This window comes from Emys orbicularis, chromosome 6 (genome assembly GCF_028017835.1).
Source record: "Emys orbicularis isolate rEmyOrb1 chromosome 6, rEmyOrb1.hap1, whole genome shotgun sequence".
Lineage (NCBI taxonomy): Eukaryota > Metazoa > Chordata > Testudines > Emydidae > Emys > Emys orbicularis.
In genome coordinates this window covers 22,910,692-22,932,006 of record NC_088688.1, presented here as the reverse complement: position 1 = coordinate 22,932,006, position 21,315 = coordinate 22,910,692, and the positions used below count along the sequence as shown (strand labels likewise).

The window sequence follows — 21,315 nt, the reverse complement described above, 5'->3', positions numbered from 1 at the left end:
GGGTTGGTTTAACCGCAGGCCCGCCACCGCCAGAGTGGGACGTGCTAAGTCTGGCAAGACGTAGGAGGTGCCTTGCCAGATATAATTGTCTTAAAGTTAATTAATACATTATATCAAGTTGTTGTCTTAATGCTAATAATCAATTGCTGACATGTTCTAGAGTTTTGGATTAACTCTTCTGGTGGCCTGAGCTGGAGGGTGGGACTTAGGCCTAGAGCCTCCAGCAACAACTCTGGACCTCCGAGTTTCATAAATAGGGGGCATTAACCTGTTAGTGATGAATAAGGAGGGAAGCTTGGTAATAACTTTCTCATTCAGTGAGATAAAAGCCATCTTTTAATTAACTAGCTCGCTTCAAACTAAGGCTAAATTGTGTTTGATGTTCAAAGACTCTTTGATCTTCAGTTTGTAGAGAAAGAGAAAGTGTTTAACTTCTGTTTGTCCAGGCCCCCCCAGGTAATTAAATTTATTTGAATTGAGATTGAAGTCTGCAGGCGAGTTTAATTCAGATTTGCCTTTCAAATGGTTTCTATGTAAATATCAGCTCTTTGTCATCAGTCACATTTACTACTGAAGCCAAGATTAGTTAAATGATAACCCAGTGGGCAGGTCTCGTTGGTAGTGATTATTTGTAAACCAACTGGTGGTAACATAGTTTCAAGATATTGAAGCCAATGGTGTTGCAGAGGCATAACCAAAGGTAGTATTTGGCCCATAGAAAGGCAGTCAACATTTAGTCTGCTTTAAAACATTAACCAAAATGCCATAGAAAAATCTCCTGAGCTTTCTCCTGCTCCTCAGTATAGCCATCTAACAGGACAGAATTTGCTCACTGCCTAACTGGGCATTTTACTGCTGACTAATAAGGTTCAGGTTTCTGAACCTCCCTTTCACCTCTACCATGGCCAGTCTTTTCTTTGCAAGAACTGGAGTAGAGTTTGGATAAATCACTGTATTTGTTTCCCCACTAAACAATAGCTTTCAGACTGTCACACTTAACAGAGAGACAAGGTAGGTGAGGTAATATCTTTTATTGGACCAACTTCTGTTGGGAGAAGGTACAAACTTTTGAGTTACACAGTGCTTTTCTGAGATATAGGTCACCTACTTGTTTCTCTCATATCCTGGGACGAACATGACTACAATAATGCTGCAAACACACTTAACAGAATAACTTAAAGATAAAGAGGACTAGGGCACAAAAGAAGATATAGTCTATAATTGTAATATTTGACTGGAAGTACGAGAGTCTATTCTTCCATGATTTCAAGCCCAATTTTACAGAGCAAAGAGGTTTAGAATAAGCATCTAGGATCAAATTCTGCTCAGAATCACAGCCTGTGAGTCAGGGAGGAATTTGACCCCTGAATTTTTATGTGCTTAATTCATTGATGTTCATAATGCCCTTTGTGCTTCCAGGATGGAAGGTTCTATGAAAGTTCCAACTATTACCCACACCAAATTTACAAACCTTCTGAGGATCATTGATCCATAATCAGGACTGTCCTAAGGACATGGGTAAATGAGCGATAATAAAAAATCTCCTGGCTTCCTTTTGAGGTATAAAACCATTAAGGCAGATAAGATACGAGTTCTGCAAGCCAATATTTAAAACAATTATTTCAACATGATTAACTACTTTCTCAGGAATACAAAGAGGATGAAGATGAAATGTAGTTTTATTCCCTCTACGTTCCATCTTTATAGTTCACTTCTTTCAGAGTAATGGATGAGCACCCCACACTTACCATGTTCTAAATATTGGTATTAATTTTATGATCCTCTCTGTTTAGTTGCAATAACGAGGACCATAAAAAAAGTAAGATAATTTGTTACATATGTGCTTCTGACTAAAGCAGAATACTGTACATAGACATTTTCTAATTGGACAAAATACTATTTTGATTTTTACTTGTAAGTTATAACTTTTTCTTTTTACTATCTAGTTTTACATATATTTTTAACAAGTTGACAATTATTTATGTATTTTAATGGAAACAATGAGGGATTTGCTGTATTTGGAACTGAAGCAGATCTTTTATTCATGTAATCTTTATGAATTTTATATTAAATATTTGATGGACTCCAAGGTGCCAATTACAGTAGAACCTCAGAGTTATGAACATCTCGGGAATGGAGGTTGTTCATAACTCTGAACAAAATGTTATGGTTGTTCTTTCAAAAGTTTACAACTGAACATTGACTTAATATAGCTTTGAAACTTTACTATGCAAAAGAAAAATGCTGCTTTTAACCATCTTAATTTAAATAAAAGAAGCACAGAAACAGTTTCCTTACCTTGTCAAATCTTTTTTTTTAACTTTCCCTTTTTTTGAGTAGTTTATGTTTAACACAGTACAGTACTATATTAAATTTGCCGCTTTTTTTTTTTTTTTTGTCTCTGCTGCTGCCTTATTGTGTACTTTTGGTTCTAAATGAGGTATGTGGTTTACCAGTCACTTCATAACTCTGCGGTTTGTAATTCTGGGGTTCTACTGTATAACCAGATTTGGTGGTAGCTTCCTGAATGTGAAACCTCCAGTTAATTTTTACAAAGGTCACTGTTCTGATTTCAGAAAAGAGTATAATGTTGTTGCTGTTGAGCCTGACTGTATTTTAACCACCAATCTGCAGATGAATGGCCAGACCTGTATCTCTTTTACAACCAAGGTCTTAACTGTTTTTTGTGTAATTATTATTTTTAATGCTATATTTATAATATTAAAATTTGTCTTCCTATAACAGGGTATTATCACTCTTGATGTATGTAACATCCAGACCTGTAAAATTATTTATCGAATGTTAAACCCTTATCAGAGGCTTTTTTGTCCCAAACTGGCCAATCCAGTCCTATGCACAAGCATCATATCTTAAAAATTTAGCTAATAGCCTTCAGGGAGAAGAGAGTCATTAAAAAAACAAACCAAAAAACCAAAGATTCCAGGAACTAGCAGTTCTACGAATTCAGCAGTGGGGAGGGAGAGAGGGAGAATTTGGAAACACTTGACATTCAGGGACCCTGTTTGAAATGGGCTCACTTTAATAACGCTTATCTTTCTTATGGTTTCCTAAGATGCCTGTCACTGTTTGTATTTCAGCACTATACAAAAATTAAGGGCAGCTTTGAAGGTTTAATTCAAAGCCTACTGATATTCACTGGAAACTTTCCATTTACTTCAGTGGACTTTGGATCAGACCTGAGCATGCCCCAATGATGACAATGTTGTCATATCCGCCTTCATTCTCTCTGTATATGTTTGGGTGTTTACTTCACTTTTCTTCTTCTTGCCTTCTACTTTATTCTCTTCAGTCTCACCAATTGTGGGTTGGTTCTGTGAAGATGGTATTATTAGGGTTAGGCCTTATCAAAGAGGTGGGGTCTTGACTCTAGACCTCAACATGGTCAAGATATGGTTCCAAATGATTTACTTGGGCTAGATGTTCCATGGTTGGGGTCCTGCCTCTGAAAATAATCTGCCTTTGCACCTTAGTTTGGACCAATTCAATCAAAATGTGGACTAAGCCTCTAAGATTGTCTAGGCAATAGCACTGATTGCCACAAAAATAAAAAACCTCATTGATCTGTCCCAAGAGGGAAGCCCGAGACCTCATGTTGCTGTTAGAGAAAATCTGCTACCAACTTTACATCATGTTAAGTGATAACCCATATGTGACGGGTTGGGACACAGAGACCCCCTTGGGACTGCCACCTGATGTGCTGGGACTACCTCTGAGCCCGTTTACCCTGGCAGCTTGGGACTTCAGTATCCTGTCTTGTTGAGCCAGAGACACTAACCTGCTGCAAACACAGACCCAGGTCTGAACCACGTCCCCCACAAGCTGCAGGCTTAATTGAAAACAGCTTAAGAAGTACTCCTGTCTCTAGCACCCAGATGCCCAGTTCCCAATGGGATCCAAACCCCAAATAAATCCGTTTTACTCTGTATAAAGCTTATACAGGGTAAACTCATAAATAGTTCGCCCTCTATAACAATGATAGAGAGATATGCACAGCTGTTTGCTCCCCCAGGTATTAATTACTTACTCTGTGTTAATTAAAAGTAAAAAGTGATTTTATTAAATATAAAAAGTAGGGTTTAAGTGGTTCCAAGTAATAACAGACAGAACAAAGTAAATTACCAAATAAAATAAAACAAAAATACACAAGTCTAAGCCTAATACAGTAGGAAACTAAATGCAGGTAAATCTCATCCTCAGAGATGTTCCAATAAGCTTCTTTCACAGACTAGACTCCTTCCTAGTCTGGGTCCAGCAATCACTCACACCCCTGTAGTTACTGTCCTTTGTTCCAGTTTCTTTCAGGCATCTCTTTGGGGTGGAGAGGCCATCTCTTGAGCCAGCTGAAGACAAAATGGAGGGGTTTCCAGGGCCTTTTTATATTCTCTCTCTTGTGGGTGGAAACCCCTTTGTTCTCCTGTGCAAAATCACAGTAACAAGATGGAGTCTGTAGCCACCTGGGCAAGTCACGTCTATGAATGATTCAGCTTTTTTCAAGCCAACGCCATTGTTTACATGTTAGTTTGAACGTTCCCAGGAAAGCTCAGATGTGGATTGGCGTCTCCCAAAGTCCATTGTCAGTTAAGTGTTTCTTGACTGGGCACTTACTGAGAAGCTGACCAAATGCTTCACTGAGGCTACTTAGAATCAAACAAATACATAGCCAGTATTAATAACTTCAAATATAAAAATGATACATGCATACAGATAGGGTGAATATATTCTGTAGATTATAACCTTTGCAAAGATATGTTACATGGCATATCTAGCATAAAACATATTCCAGTTATGTCATATTTATACTCAGAAGCATATTTCTATAAAGAATTATGGGGTGCAACGTCACACTATGTACATTAAGAAGTGACAAAACTAGGCTTTTCTGGACTGTCAGAGGGAGCATATTGCTTCCTTTTACTGGGGAAGCTCTGTAGCCAGACCTGGAGAGTTCACTCCTGAGAACACTCAGCAAGAGAATCCCAGTTGACCGAAAGTCCTGTGATGGGATATAGGGTTTCTTAGGTAACCAGGTCCCAGACATTCAAGGCTTTAATAGATATTAAATTAGCATGTACATTATAGGGTAAACATGCCTATTGACTAAATATAAAACAACTAGACCATAAAAACAGGTGTAGCAGAAACTCAAAGAGAAAAAAGAAAAACAGCTACTGTAGCACCAGTGTAATATCTATAGTCAGCTGATGATTAGCTCTGGTCTCCTGCTACTCTCACTACCACTATTTGCTCTGCCCATCTCTCTCTCCTTATACTCCCTCTGCTCCTTCTCCTATTCACCACTCCATGTCTTTTATCATTCTGATCCTTATGATTGGAATGGACTCCCTTTTCCTGTGCACCAAGTAAGCTCCTTCTTCTCCTTCAAATCAGACCTCAAGATACTTTCTACCTTCAACTTACTTTTCACACTAACCTCAGCTCTGCCACAGTTTGTTCTGTCTCTTGAGTCTAATAATGATAAAAATCCCCTTTTCCTTTTGTTGTCTACCGATAATAAATTGTTTTGTTTTAATATCCATGAAATATAGCTTGTAAATCTTTTTATTTAAGGCTTGGGAACACAAAAAGTTGTACAGTTTAACTGAATCAGTGTACAATTTAAACTGTTGCAATTTTGTATGTAAACGAAACCTTATCTATAATTACCATACCTATACATAGTGCGGCAAGAGTATATCCACCAGGGGTGGGCAAACTATGGCCCGCAGGCCAGATCCGGCCCCTCAGGGCTTTGGATCCGGCCCACGGGATTGCTCCCCGTGGCGCCGCAGGCCCCACGCCGCTCCAGGAAGCGGCCGGTACCACATCTCTGCAGCCCCTAGGGAGGGGGGGCAGAGGGCTCCGCGCGCTGCTCTTGCCAGTGGGTACCTTCCCCAAAGCTCCCATTGGCCAGGAATGGGGAACCACGGCCAAACAAAATAAAGGGGTTGGAATAGGGGCAGGGAGAGGCAGAGTTGGGGCGGGGACTTTGGGAAAGGGGTTGGAATGGGGGCGGGGGTGGGAAGAGGTGGGGTAGGGGCAGGGCTGCATGGAAGGGGTGGAGTGGGGGCAGGGCCAGGAGTGGGGGAGGGTCAAGCACCCAAGGGAAAACAGGGAAGTTGGCGCCTATGCCCATGCAGCCACTCTCCCGGCTGTCTGCTGCAGGCGCCGCCCGCTCACGCTCCCATTGGCTGGGGGAGAGGGACAGAGATATCATCACTAGGGCAGAATCAGCCATGAAGGCAGCGTCACTAGTCACTGAGCAGAGTCAGCTGGGGTGGCATGAGGCCAAGGGAGCGAGGGAAAAGGGTGGGAAACGGGCTGGAAGGTGGCATGAACACCATCTTCAGTGCCATTATTGGCCCGCTGGGAGGATTTGAGGACTGGTACTGGCTCTAAGGTAAATTGAGTTTGAGACCCCTGCTTTATACACTCCTGCTGGGGTCACCTGCTTCTTTTGTTCTGCCTCTTGGTAATTTTCCATTACTTCCCAACCCTCACAACCTTCAGACAAGAGGAGGAAGTGTCCTCTCCCAGGTAAAGCAAACTTATTGTCCCAAGGTGTTTTACTTTGGATAGTGTTGTAGCTGTGTTGGTCCCACGATGTGAGAGAGAAGATAGGTGGCCTGGCAGAGACATGATAAACCCAGCTAATTCATGGGGGACCAATATACACACAAGCTTTCCATGACCTAGTAATTTCATAAAATCAGCCAAAACGCCTAAGTGGTACAGACAGAACCCCCAATTTGTCACATGAAGAATCACTGAATTGTAATGACTTTGTCAGAAGAAAGAACAGGAGTACTTGTGGCACCTTAACTAATACTAACAAATGTATTTGAGCATAAGCTTTCGTGGGCTACAGCCCACTTTATCGGATGCATAAAATGGAACATATAGTGAGGAGATATATATACACATACACAGAACAGAGACCTTTCTGGCTCTGTCCCCTAGTTATATAGACTGGAGATGGCTGGCAGACTGTTTCCAGCTTGAGAAATCCTGTCCTTTTTGCTATCAATCATTATCCTTCAAGACTGAAACCTTTAGACTGCTTTGTTCAACATTATCTTTATATTTTTCTATCACCATCAGTGTGATATGTCCTGGAATTCCAAGTTCCAGCATATGCTGCTATCTTGAGTTTAGACCTTCATGAGCCCCAGTCTCAGTAAACTGAATGTCACAGTTATAAAACACATAAGTTAGTGTATACTTTGCAGGTAGATAAAGACACTTGACTTTCAACTTTGAGTGTCACAATTAAGTGACCACACGCTCTTTACTTGACATTCCATCCCACTATACTCAAATTCTTGACTTGTCAATCACAAATATTTTGGTGACATCACCAAGGGTAAATCCTGCCTCCATTGTGAAGTAAGGGACTGGAATTTCAGCATCAGGATCTGCTAGCATGGGGATTCTCAACATTTTTTGAATCCTAACCAACCTTTGCATTTTTATTTTTTATTTGGAGGCCACAGACCCCCATCCCTCTTACTCACATTTGGCCCAGCCACCTCACTGTCATAATGGAGGGGTGGCTGGACCAAATTTGAATGGCACTGTGACCTTGTGTGCTAGGTCGTAACACCACTCACTCAGATTTGGCTTGGCACTTGCCCCCACCCCTCCCTTTATTATAATTAGTGAACTATTAGACAGCTCACTGTGCCCCTTAGAAAGTTTGATGAGCCCTTCTCCTTGTTTGACAATCTCTGTGCTAGAACAATACAGAGGAAGATTCTGAAATACATATACCTCCACCCACCTTTTTTTGTGTGGAAAGCTGCACCAAAATGCTAGCGATAATACTTTAGCATACAGGACTGGATATATGTTTCTTTATGCTTTTAAGAAATTATAGAATCATTCATGTTAGAGATTAGATTAACTCATTCCCCTGTAAATGTAGGATATAATCCCTTGACACAGGATACATATGAGATTAAACTGAGAATAAACTTGTTTTTAGAAAATTATAATTTGAATGATCTGGTCCTTAGGCTGGAAACTATGATGCATATGAGTATTCTTACTCCCATGAATAGTCCTGCTGAAGTCAATGGTACTACTGATATGATTAAATTTAAGCACAAGTGTTACTGTTTGTGGCATCTAGTTCACAATTCAAGACCTGCCAAGTCTCACTCTTTTGTGAAGACAAAGACTCTCATCAAGGATGAATTTTAAGGGTATTTCTCATTTTCTCTCCCTGAATTGAAGAATTTTGCTGTGGGTTTTCAAAGAGATACTTCAGAAATCCTTCAATTTGTTTTTAAAATTCCCGTTCACAGTGCCCTAGTCTGAGATACCATGCCGGATATATGCTGGGCTCCTCACCTATCAAATAATGAATTACTGTCCCTGCCCTGAAGAATATACAGCAGGGGTTGGCAACCTTTCAGAAGTAGTGTGCCGAGTCTTCATTTATTCACTCTGATTTAAGGTTTCGCGTGCCAGTAATACATTTTAACGTTTTTAGAAGGTCTCTTTCTATAAGTCTATAATGTATAACTAAACTATTGTTGTATGTAAAGTAAATAAGGTTTTTAAAATGTTTAAGAAGCTTCATTTATAATTAAATTAAAATGCAGAGCCCCCCGGACCGGTGGCCAGGACCCGGGCAGTGTGAGTGCCACTGAAAATCAGTTTGCATGCTGCCTTTGGCACGCGTGCCATAGGTTGCCTACCCTGATATACAGTCTAGATTTAGCAAGTGATCCTCAGAATGTCTGGATTTCCTGGGGGGAGAGCTGGATTGCACCATAACATTACATTTATTATTTTAATACAGTGGCTGAATATTGGTTTGGTTTTAGATTCACAGACAACATGATTTACTAGTTCCCAGCACAAACTGTTCCTATCTTCCCTCTGCACTAGCCCAACACCTGCCAACGTTCACTCACATTAACAATAATAATCAGAGATGATTCAAAATTGAAGCCAGTTATCCTCAGCAGCATGCAGACTTTATTCATCTGGATAAAAGGAATCCCAGATCCAAACCACTTTCAGTTCTGGTTTAGTAAAACCAAACCCTCAAGCTTAATTTGTTCAGCAAATTAAAACCCACCCCTTTGCTCAATAATTTCCCAGACAGGAATCCTCGCCCCCCAAGCACCCCCTTCTTCCTCTGTGAAGGGGATCCCTGCAACCCCGAGGGCCCCCTTTTCCCTCTGTGAGGGGACCCCCAAACTCCAAGTGCCCTCTTTTCTCTCCCTGAGAGGACCCCCCACGCCGCAACTGCCCCCTTCTCCTCTCCTCCCTGTAGGGGATCCCTGCCCCCCAACCGGCCCCCCATTTCTCTCCCTGGGGGATCCCCCAACCACCCCCTTCTCCTCTCCCTGTGGGGATCCCCGCCCCCTCTCCTCTCCCTGGGGGGGGAATCCCCGCGCCCCAAGCCGCCTCGCAGGGTCCCTCCCCCCGGCCGCGGTTCTTTCCGGTGCCCTCCCCCTGCCCGGACTGCCACATCCTCCGCTGACATCAGCCAGCGCCGCCATATTGGAGGAGAAGCCGCGTCCCGTCCGCTGCCTCCTCGGCTGCTCCTGCCGTAGGGGGAGCCGGCCCCTCTGCCCCCGTGGCCGAGCCCTCCCCCATGCGTCCCCCCGGCCGGCCGCAGCCCCGGCGCGGCTAGCGAGAGCCCGTGTCCCCGGCGCGGCCCCCTCCCGCGCGCTCGGGCTTTCTCCCCGCCGCGCCGCCGGCCGGAGCCATGACTTCCCTGACCCAGCGCAGCTCGGGCCTGGTGCAGCGCCGCACCGAGGCCTCCCGCAGCGCCGCCGCCGACAAGGAGCGGGTGGCCGGGGGCGGCCCGGAGGAGGAGGGCCGCCGGGACGAGCAGGGCGACGACGAGAAGGGCGACTCCAAGGAAACCCGGCTCACCCTGATGGAGGAGGTGCTGCTGCTGGGCCTCAAGGACCGAGAGGTGCGGGGGAGGCGGCGGGGGTCTGGTGAGGGCGTGGGGAAGGGACATCGGGGGGGCTGAGATATGAGGTGGGCCAAGGACCTGAGGGGGTGTGTGTGTGGGATCTAGGGGGAAGCCAAGGACCCGGGGGGCTAGGATTTTGGGGGGGGGCGTGGGGAAGGGACATCGTGGGTGGGGGGCAAGGACTTTGGGGGGGCTGAGAGATGGGGTGGGCCAAGGACCTGACGGATGGGGGTGCTGAGGTGGGGGGGCCAAGGAACTGGCGGGAGGGTGGGATAAGGACCTGGCCGGGGCTGGGACTTGGTGAGGGGGGCTGGGATCTGGGATCTGGGGGGGGGCAAGGACCTGGCAGGGAGGGGGGCTGGGATCTTGGGGGGGGGGAGGGAAGGAGCTGGTGGGGGGGGGGGCACAAGGGACTGGAGGTGGGGGGGAGCCTGGGAATTGGGGGTGGAGCCCATGGCCTGGCTGGGGGGAGGGCTGGGATCTGGGGGGGGAAAGCCCAGGACCTTGTGGGTGGAGGGAGGGCTGGGATCTGGGGCAGTAGCTCAGGGCCTGGTGGTGGTTTTGGTGGTGGTGTTGGGCTGGGGTGCCTTTGGAGGATAACTTTGGTGCAGTGAATTTGAGAGAAGTAATGATTCTGGAGAGGAGGAGGTTTGGGTGCATGTAGAGGCTTTTTAGGCAGGATGGTGACTCTGGGTTTGGGGATAAAGGCAGGGACCTTGAAGGTGGGGGTCAGGAACGCCAGAGACTATTGGGGGTGGAATTGGGGTACCAGGCCAGAGCTGTAATATTTTACCCACTCTCCCACAGCTCATTTGGGGCTCTGGTATATGGGAGACTGGCTCAGTTCCATGTATTTGGTTGCACACAATAATACTGAGCTTTGGGGGTTGCTAAATTAATTGGATTGCCAAATTGGAAGTGCAGATGTCAGAGTGTGTAAAATATTTTGCTTTAAAAAAAAATTCTTTGCAATAAGCAGTTCTAGTCTAGTGTATTTTATTTGTACCTCTTTAAAATGCTGGGAGATAAGTTTGTTTCTGACAAAAATGGGTTTCAGACACTAGAAGTGGGTTAAATTTATTAATCGTGGTGGTAAACAATTTCATTTTTTTTCTTGAATTTATCCTTTGAAATTTATTTTATTTTTAGTTGTCTTTGTGACATGATTATAGAAGGGTCTGGTTCATCTCTACCAATATCTTTTTTTTTGGGTGGGGGGGAAAGAGGGTTTAGTAGGGATAAAGAAAACAAAAACAAATCCTGTAGGAACAATCCAACAAAAGAGGACTGATTAGTTTGGTATGTGTTATATACTAATCTGGTCTTCCATTCAGTTTTGATGTCGCCTGTAAACTTTGAGATCTGCTCTGCTTTTCAAGCCAACTAGCAAATGCAGGCAGTGGGGGGAAGAAGGTACCTTCAAATTGTATGTGTTCATTAGTAAGGTCTGATGTGAGATGGGACTGCTAGCATTATGTTTTGGATGACTTTTATTGTATGATACCTAAAATTAATTAGCCAACTAATAATGGCTAGGTTGAGAAGCAGCTGGTATAACTGACACTTTTTAAAAAAAAATGTGTATATTAAAATTGTGTATATTTTATTACATCCCTATTTCCTATCTCTTGTGTGATACTTGTTATCTTAGGCCAGTGGTTCTTAACCTGGGGTGCATGCACCCCCTGGGGGTGCGAGATGCCCTTTCTGGGGGTGCAAGACACGCCAGATTTTTGTTTAGAAGGTAAATCATCGAAAACACAAATTAAGCACAGGTACGTAAGTACAACTACTTTGTTTCATCAAACCTATGTATTTATTAACATTATACATTTTTTAACGATTACTGTAATATACAAACAAAAATATATCTAGGTTTAAAGAACTGACCTATTTCAACGATTTTTGATAAGGGGTGCGAGAACATATTTTGAGAACCAAATGGGTGCAGGCTGCAGTAAAGGTTAAGAACCACTGTCTTAGGCCATATTCTTGTATTTGGATCTGCTTGGGTGGACCTTTGCATTTGTGTTGAGTCCCAGTAAAGTCATGAGGCCTCCACACTGACACATGGATCCATCCATGTGAATCTGATGGCAAGTATCAGGGCCTTATGCCCTGGTCTTATGTATATTTACACATGTTCTTAACTTTACACGCAAGAGTAGTCCCACTGAAGTAAGGTTAAGCATGTGCTTAAAGTCTTTGCAGGATCAGGGCCTTAGACTGTAAGCTCTTTGTGTGTGTGTGTGTGTGTGTGTGTGTGTGTGTGTGTGTGTGTGTGTGAGAATAGCACTTAACACATTCTGGGTGCTTCCAGAATTCAAATTATTGATAATTGATATTGGGCCTCAAAATTCTCTTTGTACAGGTTATGTATCAAATTGTTATAGTTAGATGATTTGTTCTGTCTCTTTAATAACTGCACATGCCGCAAGAGAATCTAAGGGTTCTTTCTACAGTAAGGAATCTTCTGTAGATTATACTTGTATTTAATGTTTCTCCAGCGACACAGATATTCATGGTACTTTACAGACAAAAGAAATGTACCTGTCCCAGAGAGCTTACGGTTGAGAGAAAATATAAAGAGACATGAGGTCATCCACTGGGGTTAGGTAGAGGACATGTGGACAAGGGCTGCAGTTATTGAGGTTTGTGATAAATGTATCATGGGGTTATATGCTTTGTGTATGTCTGTCCTGTCTACTTAGCTCTTCTGGAGAGCTTTCTGTCTTCAACTTAAAATCTGTCAATTTAAAATCACATATCTTTGAAAATATTTTATCTTCCATTGCTACAAGTAATACTTAACATTAGTAAACAAAAAATAGTTTTCTCACTTTTTTCCAGCTAGTCTACTTTGTGTATTTGACAGCACTTTGTGTATAGTCAGTTTAACTGTTTCTTATTGTATGGTTTGTTTCACCTGTTGTTTGTGTGGGTCTTTCTCAGAGCAACAGTATAGAGAGAAACATTTTTAAAACTAGTAAAGTGTGACTGTGAAACCACAAAAAGTGGCAGGGAGACTTAGGAGCAGGCGTAGTATCCAAAAGTACTTTAAACTCACTTTTAAAATTGACGAAATTTCAAGCTGACAAAGTCTTATCCACTTATTAGGGTGGAATATAATCACCTTCAAACAAAATGATTCAGTGTTGAGTTCTAGTTATAGAAAACTTCAGTATAGTTTTATTGAACTAAGATCACATGTTCTCCTAAAACTTGAGATACCTGGCAGGAAAGCTTCATTGGGAATTTAAAATTCATATCTTAGCTAAATAATAGCTCTACCTTTTTTTTCTTGGAAAACTTGAGGGAGTGGTGGAAAGAGTCTAGACAGATATGTATTAATATTCTGTCAATATCATTTAATATAATCTAACATCACCTAAACTGTATACAGAAGGAGCCCTGTTGAAATGGATGCAATTTGTAATTTAAGTATGTGGTGAGACTTTCCTTTTAAAAAACTTTTTGGAAAAGGTTCAAACAGCAATGTAGCTCTAGGAATTTTATACAGCTAAATATGTTCAATGTATTGTAGGTTTTTATGCGGATCCTATCAAAAGAGATGAACTATTTTAATTAAATCATAGCAAAACTCTCAGAGTATGCCTGCTGAGCGTAATCACTCTGTACTTGGTTCATCCTTGGTATGGCGAAATTTACTTCGCTAAAAACAAAAAAATACTTTATCTTACTACTGTATTTGCATTTTCTGTGTGCAATATACACGTGTTCAGAACACAAAGTTTATTGGCCTTTGATCCTTACCTATGATATTGTTTGTACATTTTGTGTTCATATTATTTTTTTCCTGTTGATTATTCCTCTTTATTTTTTTCCCCACATACACATAACCGTTTCTGTATTTTAATAGTAAGGTAACATACAAAAGAAATAATTTAGTGTAAAAAAAAAAAAAGTATATATGCACACATACGTGTTTCACGTTAAACATTCTGATGCATACTGTATTATAAATAATATAGATACTGAGGACACTGATGTAAATACATCTTGAGCCTATAGGCAAAATACTGACTTACAAAGGTTTAAATTTGTTAACTTCCTGCGTGCAAGCAATTTTCTATAGAAGTGTAGTCTTTGAGTGACACACTTAAGTGTGACGTTTTAGATAAAAATCCAACTATTCCAATTTTTTGTTACATGGTATAATAGTATACAAAAAGTACTATGGATTTTGGAGAGACAGACGGGTGATGTGCCTTTTGTATAGAAGACAAAAGAATTGGCAAAATGATGGCCAAAGTAGTTACGTATGTTTATGATCTTTTTTGCGTGTTTGTGGGTCTGTAGCATACACAGAATGTTCAGGATCATATTTTTAAATTACTACAATAATGCTACATTACTGCTGAGTTGTTTTCCATTATTGGTACATTCCAGGAACGGTGTGTGTTCAGTAAACACAATCTCTTTAAAGTGTATATTATGAAACAGTGACGTATCTAAAGATATCTGGAGTTGTTGGGTAGCTTGAACAGTCTCGGAGGCTGAAATGTTCTAAAGCTCAATTAGATATTTCAATTAATAGCAGCTTGACATGCTACTGGGACAATGGAGACTAATGTTAACTGGCAGATGTGGTGTCCTTGGGGGAATAGCTAACATATTGGAACAAAGTGCATAACTAGGATTCTTCAGGGATCATCACATCTTCAGGAAGTTCTGCAATTCCTCTGGAAACCCTTCAGAAGTTAAGCACTAAAAAGGAAGTCCAGTTCATCCAAACCTTTTAAAGCTGTTGACTAAAGGAGAAACATATTCCAGAGTGCTTCAGTTTGATGGTCCATTTTTACCGTTTTACATTTTTACTGTTTTTTTGCTTGGCAAGTGCTTAACGAATGATTTGTGTCTAATTTTATAAGTCCAAGGTTTTCTTTGCTGTGATTGAAAGCAATGATAAATTTTTAATTAACAGAATTATTGTTTTAAAAGTAGCTGTGCGTTGAGCATGAATGTACAAACTGATAAATGGTGGTGGACCAACATAACTGTAACAACCTTAGGAATATTGCACAACTCTTGACAGTCCAATTTCTTACTCATGTCTTATTAATTCTTGTTCTCTGGCTTTTCTTTCAATTTTTGGGCCTAATCTTTAAATACAGGGTCTATTGGAATTCACTTAGAGAGTTTTGGGCATTCTAATACAGTACAAACTTCTGTGACACAAGGGTACTTATTGTTTTGAAGTAGGAGGATGACGAATGGCCTATTGTTTTACTGTATTATGTTATAAGATGGTACTTATAAAAGGAACAGTGAAAGAGGGGTTACTCTTTGATGGACTTACTGAAGTGCTTAAGGAAGATGGAGCAATAAATATTGGGAGGATAGGAAAGTTTATTTTTTTCAAAAGTGTAATTTAAAAGAGCAGTACAGACCAGTTTGTGCTTAACAGCTCTTGTTCATCTTTTATACAGTCTCTAGCTCTGGGGTCAGTCCCCTTGAAAACTACAAGGTTGGGAGTTGGCTGCTTTCTGTAACAGCTGCTTGTGTTTTTTGAGTCCTCTTTGTAAGAAATGAAAACCTTTTCAATCATAGCAATATATACAGCTGCTCTCACACTCTTTACAGATGTGTCACAAGTAATCTACTTGGAGAAGCATGATGAATCATGAAACAAGCCTCAGTGGGTCCTCTGTTTTATTTCCATAGTGTAGATAATTGATACGCTAAATACAGATCAAATATTTTAACTGATTCTGTACTGAAATAAAACTCGTATAAATTGTATAGTATGCTGAGGACTTGCTATTATCTATTGCAATTTAGACCAATATAATAATTTTGCTGTAGGCTATAACTGTGAACTTTTCTTGGCGCGCGCACACACAGAGAAGTTTAATCAAGAATTTGTGTAGCTTGGGCAGCAGTAGATATTTTTAGTTTTCTTGACTCTTTGTGAGCTGGAGACTGGACTGTTAACTTATGGAAGAAAAGTAACGTTACGTCATTTTACCAGGTACTGAAATATCTCACAGATCGTTACAGATGCTGGCTGGGAAAACTTCTGTAGAGGAGAGCATGCTTTTGAAAACTTCAAAACTGAAAATTGTCCTACAGAAAGTAGAACATAGCTTTTGCATTATATTTTAACTTTCTTACCCAAATTTTAGCTGTGTAGGGCTTCAGCCTGTAAGTGGTTTTCACAGTGCTGACACACGCAGACTAGCTGAGATGCATCTGCTCTCTAGTAATTCACCTACATTGGACAGAGGTCTACAAAGGGAAACTTGATCACAGTCTGGTACTAAAATTCTACATTCATTTTGACTCTTGACAGTTAGTCATTCAACATTATGTCTTTTAACTAGGGATTTAATGACTAACCTCACAAGCTCATTTTTTTTTCAATTCCATACAAAAATCTTTTAAAAAATGTTAAAATAGCACAGTTAAGTATTCGAAAACAAAAACTGGCAGTGTTGCATGTGCACCCTTTATTGTGTACTATATGTACAGCTGTTCTGTTCCTTGAAATTGCAGAAAGCATGATCCTGGATGTAGGTATCTTTCACCCATATTAATAGGCCTAGTCCTTGGGGAAATAGTTATTGGGTATACTTTTTCAACCTTAATTCATTTTTCCTCCTCCTGTGCCTCTTGTGCATATTGATTAATAAATGCTTTTATTTTATTAATATGTAATATATCTTGGATAATTTATCAGTTTTTCCCTACAAACGTATATTCACATATGTAGCATCTAGAATCTTTTTCATTACTTAAGCTGGACAATTAACATTATAAAATGAGTATCTGGCGATCTGTTTCTCCCCCAGCCCCCCAGGTGTTAAACATCTGCTGCTTCCATGGACTTCAGTGGCATTTGTGGGTACTCACCACTTTTGCAAATCAGACTGGTAGGCTTTTTGCATGATTCTTCTCTCTATTGGGTATTTCTTTTAGTACCTTTGTCATCGGCCATGTACTATACATTTGCTTTTCAACCAATGTCACAACCTCCTTAGATGCAATTCAGGAGCTAAGATAGTTAGCTGTGTAGACAACTTAGCTGTGAACTGAGGTGGCCTTTTTATACCAGCCAGTGTTCACTATTCTATGTTACGCACTTAGTGCTGGGGTGGGTAAGAATGATTTTACTGATTTTCAACATGAGTTCAGTGGACTCAGTTGTACTCTGTCCCCTCCATATCCCACCATCTTAACTCTGGATGTTTCTACTCTTGTCAAAGGCATCTGAAGGCAGACTGGATCTCTTTGACTTGGCAGAGTTATGAGGCTGCCCCTTTAAGCCTCTCCCAGATTTCTTTGTCTTCAAAGCAGCACAAACTGTAGGCTACAGACCTCTGGTGACAGAGCTGTCACAAAGGATCTGCAGCTGCAAAAGAGTCCAGAGTCTGGAGAAGATCGTATCACCTCAGTTCCCAGTTAGTGTGTGCATGGTGACAGCACCAAGATGTCTGAGTGGATTCCAGCGAAGCATTGTCTCTCTGGAGAAACCAGTAAACGATGTCATCTACATGCCTTTCCTTCTCCACCTGTGCGCCCCCCTCCCCCCCAACTTGGGGACTATTCTATCCTTCCCCCTGGGGAAACCCTGCTCGTAGGGATGTAAAAGGTTAAACGGTTAACCGTTAACCGGACCTTAACTAGTAACCCCCGCTGCTGGCGTGCAAGGCTGGTTGGAGCAACCCCACCCCGGCTGTGCTGGGCCAGCGGGTACCCCAGCCCCTGCCACACCAGGCTGGGCCAGCAGGCACCCCAGCCCCTGCCAGGCCACCGGGGACCCCGGTTGTGCTGGCCGCCCTGGGCCAAGTGGGCTGGAGTGGCCACGCTGGGCGGCGGGACCCCAGCCCCTGCCACCCCGTTGCAGGAACTACATCAGTTAACTGATATAATTTTAACATTTTTAACTGATATTTACATCCCTATGGGCTTCTCCTATCCCTGTCCGGTGGCTTCAGGCCTGATTCTCAGGCAAATGGATGCTTGAAGGATCCAATTCTGTAGTCCTCAAATGTTCTCAGAGAAATAGAACTAAAACGACACATACTGTGTGAGTCTTACTCCTTCTCTCCAAAACTCACTAGAGAATTCAGGACTTGAAGAGATGATAACCCTGTGCTCTGGTTTTGACTTCGACTTGAACCTTCACAAGCCAGAAAAAGGTCAAAGAAAAAACCGACTTTTTTGTAATAAGAAACACAAATCAAAGACATTCAAAAGCAAGAAAAAGCCAAACAAATTGTTTTGATCTAGTTCGGGGGTCGGCAACCTATGGCACGTGTGCCAAAGACGGCACGCGAGCCGATTTTTAATGGCACGCTGCTGCCTGCCAGGGTCCCGCTCAGCCCGCTGCTGAACTCTGGCAGGCAGCAGCGTGCCATTAAAAATCCTTCCCGACCCAGCCCACTCTTCTCCGCCTACCGCTCTCTCTGGCAGGGGCAGGGGGCAGAAGCAAGCTTGCTCCTGCTGGCTGCTACTGTACAGCAGGCTCCGCCGGCAGTCAAGAGTCCCCCTCCCCCGCCTCTTCCCCCAGCGTGCTGCGTGGAGCCCCGCCTCCTCTCCCTCCCTGCTGCCGATGGCCCTTGCGAGGGAGGGGAGAAGAGCAGCCCCAGCGCCCTCGCTGCTCAGACCGGTAAGGAGGCGGGGAAGGGAGGCAGGAGCGGGGCCTTGGGGAAGGGGGGTAGGAGCGGGGCGTATCCCTCCAGCCCCCAGCCGTGAGCCGCTCAGAGCAGGGGGCTCGGAGCACCCCCCTGATCCCAGCCCACTCCCCCCCAGCACTCTGCCCTGACCCCTGCACCCCCTTGCACCACAGCTCCCTGCATCCCCCCCACGACCCCATCCCTGACTCCTGCACCCTCCACACATACCCAGCCCCCCCACACCCCATGCCCTGACTCCTGCACCCCCTCACATGCCCCCAGCCCTCTGCCCTGACTCCTGCACCCTCCACACATACCCAGTCCCCCCACACCCCATGCCCTGACTCTTGCACCCCCCACCCTGAGCACCAGGTTGGCAGCGGGCTGAGCGGGGCCGGCGGCTGGGACCCCAGCTGGCAAGGGGCCGGCAGCCAGAACCCCAGACCGGCAGCGGGCTGAGCGGGGCTGGCAGCCGGGACCCTGGCTGGCAGGAGCCAGCGGACAGAACCCCAGACTGGCAGCAGGCTGAGCCACTCGGCCCGCTGCTGGTCTGGGGTGCTGGCCCTGCTCAGCCCGCCGCCGGTCTGGGGTCCCGGCCCCCGGCCCCGCTCAGCCCGCTGCTGGTCTGGGGTTTTGGCTGCCGACCCGGGGTTCTGGCTGCCGATTCCTTGCCAGCTGGGGTCCCAGATGCCGGCCCCGCTCAGCCCACTGCCAACCTGGGGTTCTGGCTGCCGGCTCCTTGCCATCCGGGGTTCCGGCCGCAGGCCCTGCTCAGCCCGCTGCCGGCCTAGGTGAACGGAACCCCAGGCTGGCAGCGGGCTGAGCAGGTCGGCGGCTTAACATCAGCATTTTAATTTAATTTTAAATGAAGCTTCTTAAACATTTTGAAAACCTTGTTTACTTTACATACAACAGTAGTTTAGTTATATTATATATAGACATATAGAGAGAGACCTACTAAAAAACGTTAAAATGTAGTACCGGCACGCAAAACCTTAAATTAAAGTGAATAAATGAAGACTCGGCACACCATTTCTGAAAGGTTGCCGACCCCTGATCTAGTTCAACTAGAAGAAGTGGAATTTTCCCAGTGGGATCGGGGAAGATGAGACTCACTTTTACCCCTCCTCACCTCTTGTTAAAGAAGTTGATCGTTACCCTGGGTATCCAGACTGAACAAGTGGGAGCTGACAAAGAGAGACAACCACCCAAAACTGAATGCTTTCCCCTTAAGTCTGAGTAGTGCATCTTCCTCCATGTAGCATTTGAAGATGTGATGAATTTGAGGCCCAGGACTCCCACAGATTCTACTTGCTGCCAAAGCACAAGGGGTAGGTAAGGTAGCAGCCACTTCCTGAGTCCAAGACAGCCATTCAATTGGTAGGCAAGTTTTTACCTACAGAACCCATGAATATGAAGATAGTCTATTGTAAGGTGCAGTTACAATGCAACTTTAAATGTCCTTTTACGCCAACAATGCCATCATGGTTCCAGTTGAGCATTCCCTTCTGGTAACTCATCAGATTGCTGTGAGGGCATACAGCTGCTGAATCCCATGTGTTTTAAGCCTCCAGAGTCTGAACAGAGTCTGTCTTGGGGTCTCCTCTGAGTCGCACCCATGTATGCGGTCCAACTGTTTAGACCCTAGAATTGGTGTTGATGCCTTAAATTCCCACTGTAGCCTAAACACATTCTCTCTCAGAACTCCAGCCATATGGTGATCTGGTCCCACAGTTTATTTCAAGGGATATGTGGTAGGTGTAATACATAAAATGCAGAGACACTTTGCACAAGATTCTAAAACCATTGCGCTTAATTGCATGAGAAATACACAGATCTATACAAAAATAATAAACCCGACATACTTTTCCCTGCCTCAGTTTCCTGACCATTCCTTAGCATTCGTAGGGCTGGGGTCAGGATCCTTTGAGTCTGTCGAGGGTCGTCCACCTGCAATGCATGGCTTGTGTTCTGAAACATGGAGTCTTCTCCATTCAGCTCACCTTTTCTGACCTTGGCCATTTTCTTCCTGCCTCTTGCCCAAAACTTCCAATGTGGTGCTCTCCATCCTCCCCTCTCCAAGTCCTTTTATAACCACTTGGTCCCTCAGTCAGGTTACTGAGGTTACTGGATCAGCATTATCAGATAATCCTAGACCCTTACTAAGTGACTTTATTGCTAGGCAACCTCTCTCGGGATAAACCAGTTCATCTAGGTGGGAGACAGCCTGTTTTAGGGTGATTTCAGTTCATTGGGAGAGTAGTTAAGTCAGTGACCTTCTAAGATTAGACCTTTGCCCCCAGCCTTTGGAATTCCAGTTTAATGTGGAGGTAACATGACAGCAGAGAAGATAAAGAACACAATATCCAAAATGGAGTCTGCAGTCTGAAACCGATACAAATTCTGTTTTATGCTGGGGTCCCTTTATATGTAAATTGTACAAACAGATTCACCAGATTGTCACAAATCCATCATCCTTATTAAGATCTGTCCTGGCTTGGACGGAGAAGGAGGTTGTTTGTTTCCTTAAAGAAGAAAGTAATCACTAGTAGAACTTCTGAGAAGTCTGTTTTCCTTTACTTTTGCACTCCTAATGTTTTTCTTAACGGAAATATTGGCTTGTGACATGTTGGAAATAAATTTCCATTGAATCACAAAGAGAGCTTGTTAGAAGCTGGTGCCTCAGTAATTTGTTGTTTATTGTGACACTGCTTATTG

The 21,315-nt window shown here is 43.5% G+C and overlaps 1 protein-coding gene across 1 annotated transcript in view; it reads left to right on the top strand.

The window, feature by feature from the left end:
* The first annotated feature begins 9,742 nt into the window (after positions 1–9,742).
* GOLPH3 (golgi phosphoprotein 3) overlaps positions 9,743–21,315 on the top strand; it is a 48,730-nt gene continuing 37,157 nt past the window's right edge. Inside the window, exon 1 of the mRNA XM_065406074.1 lies at positions 9,743–9,955. Coding sequence (XP_065262146.1) covers positions 9,743–9,955 — 213 coding nt within the window. The remainder of the gene's footprint in view (positions 9,956–21,315) is intronic.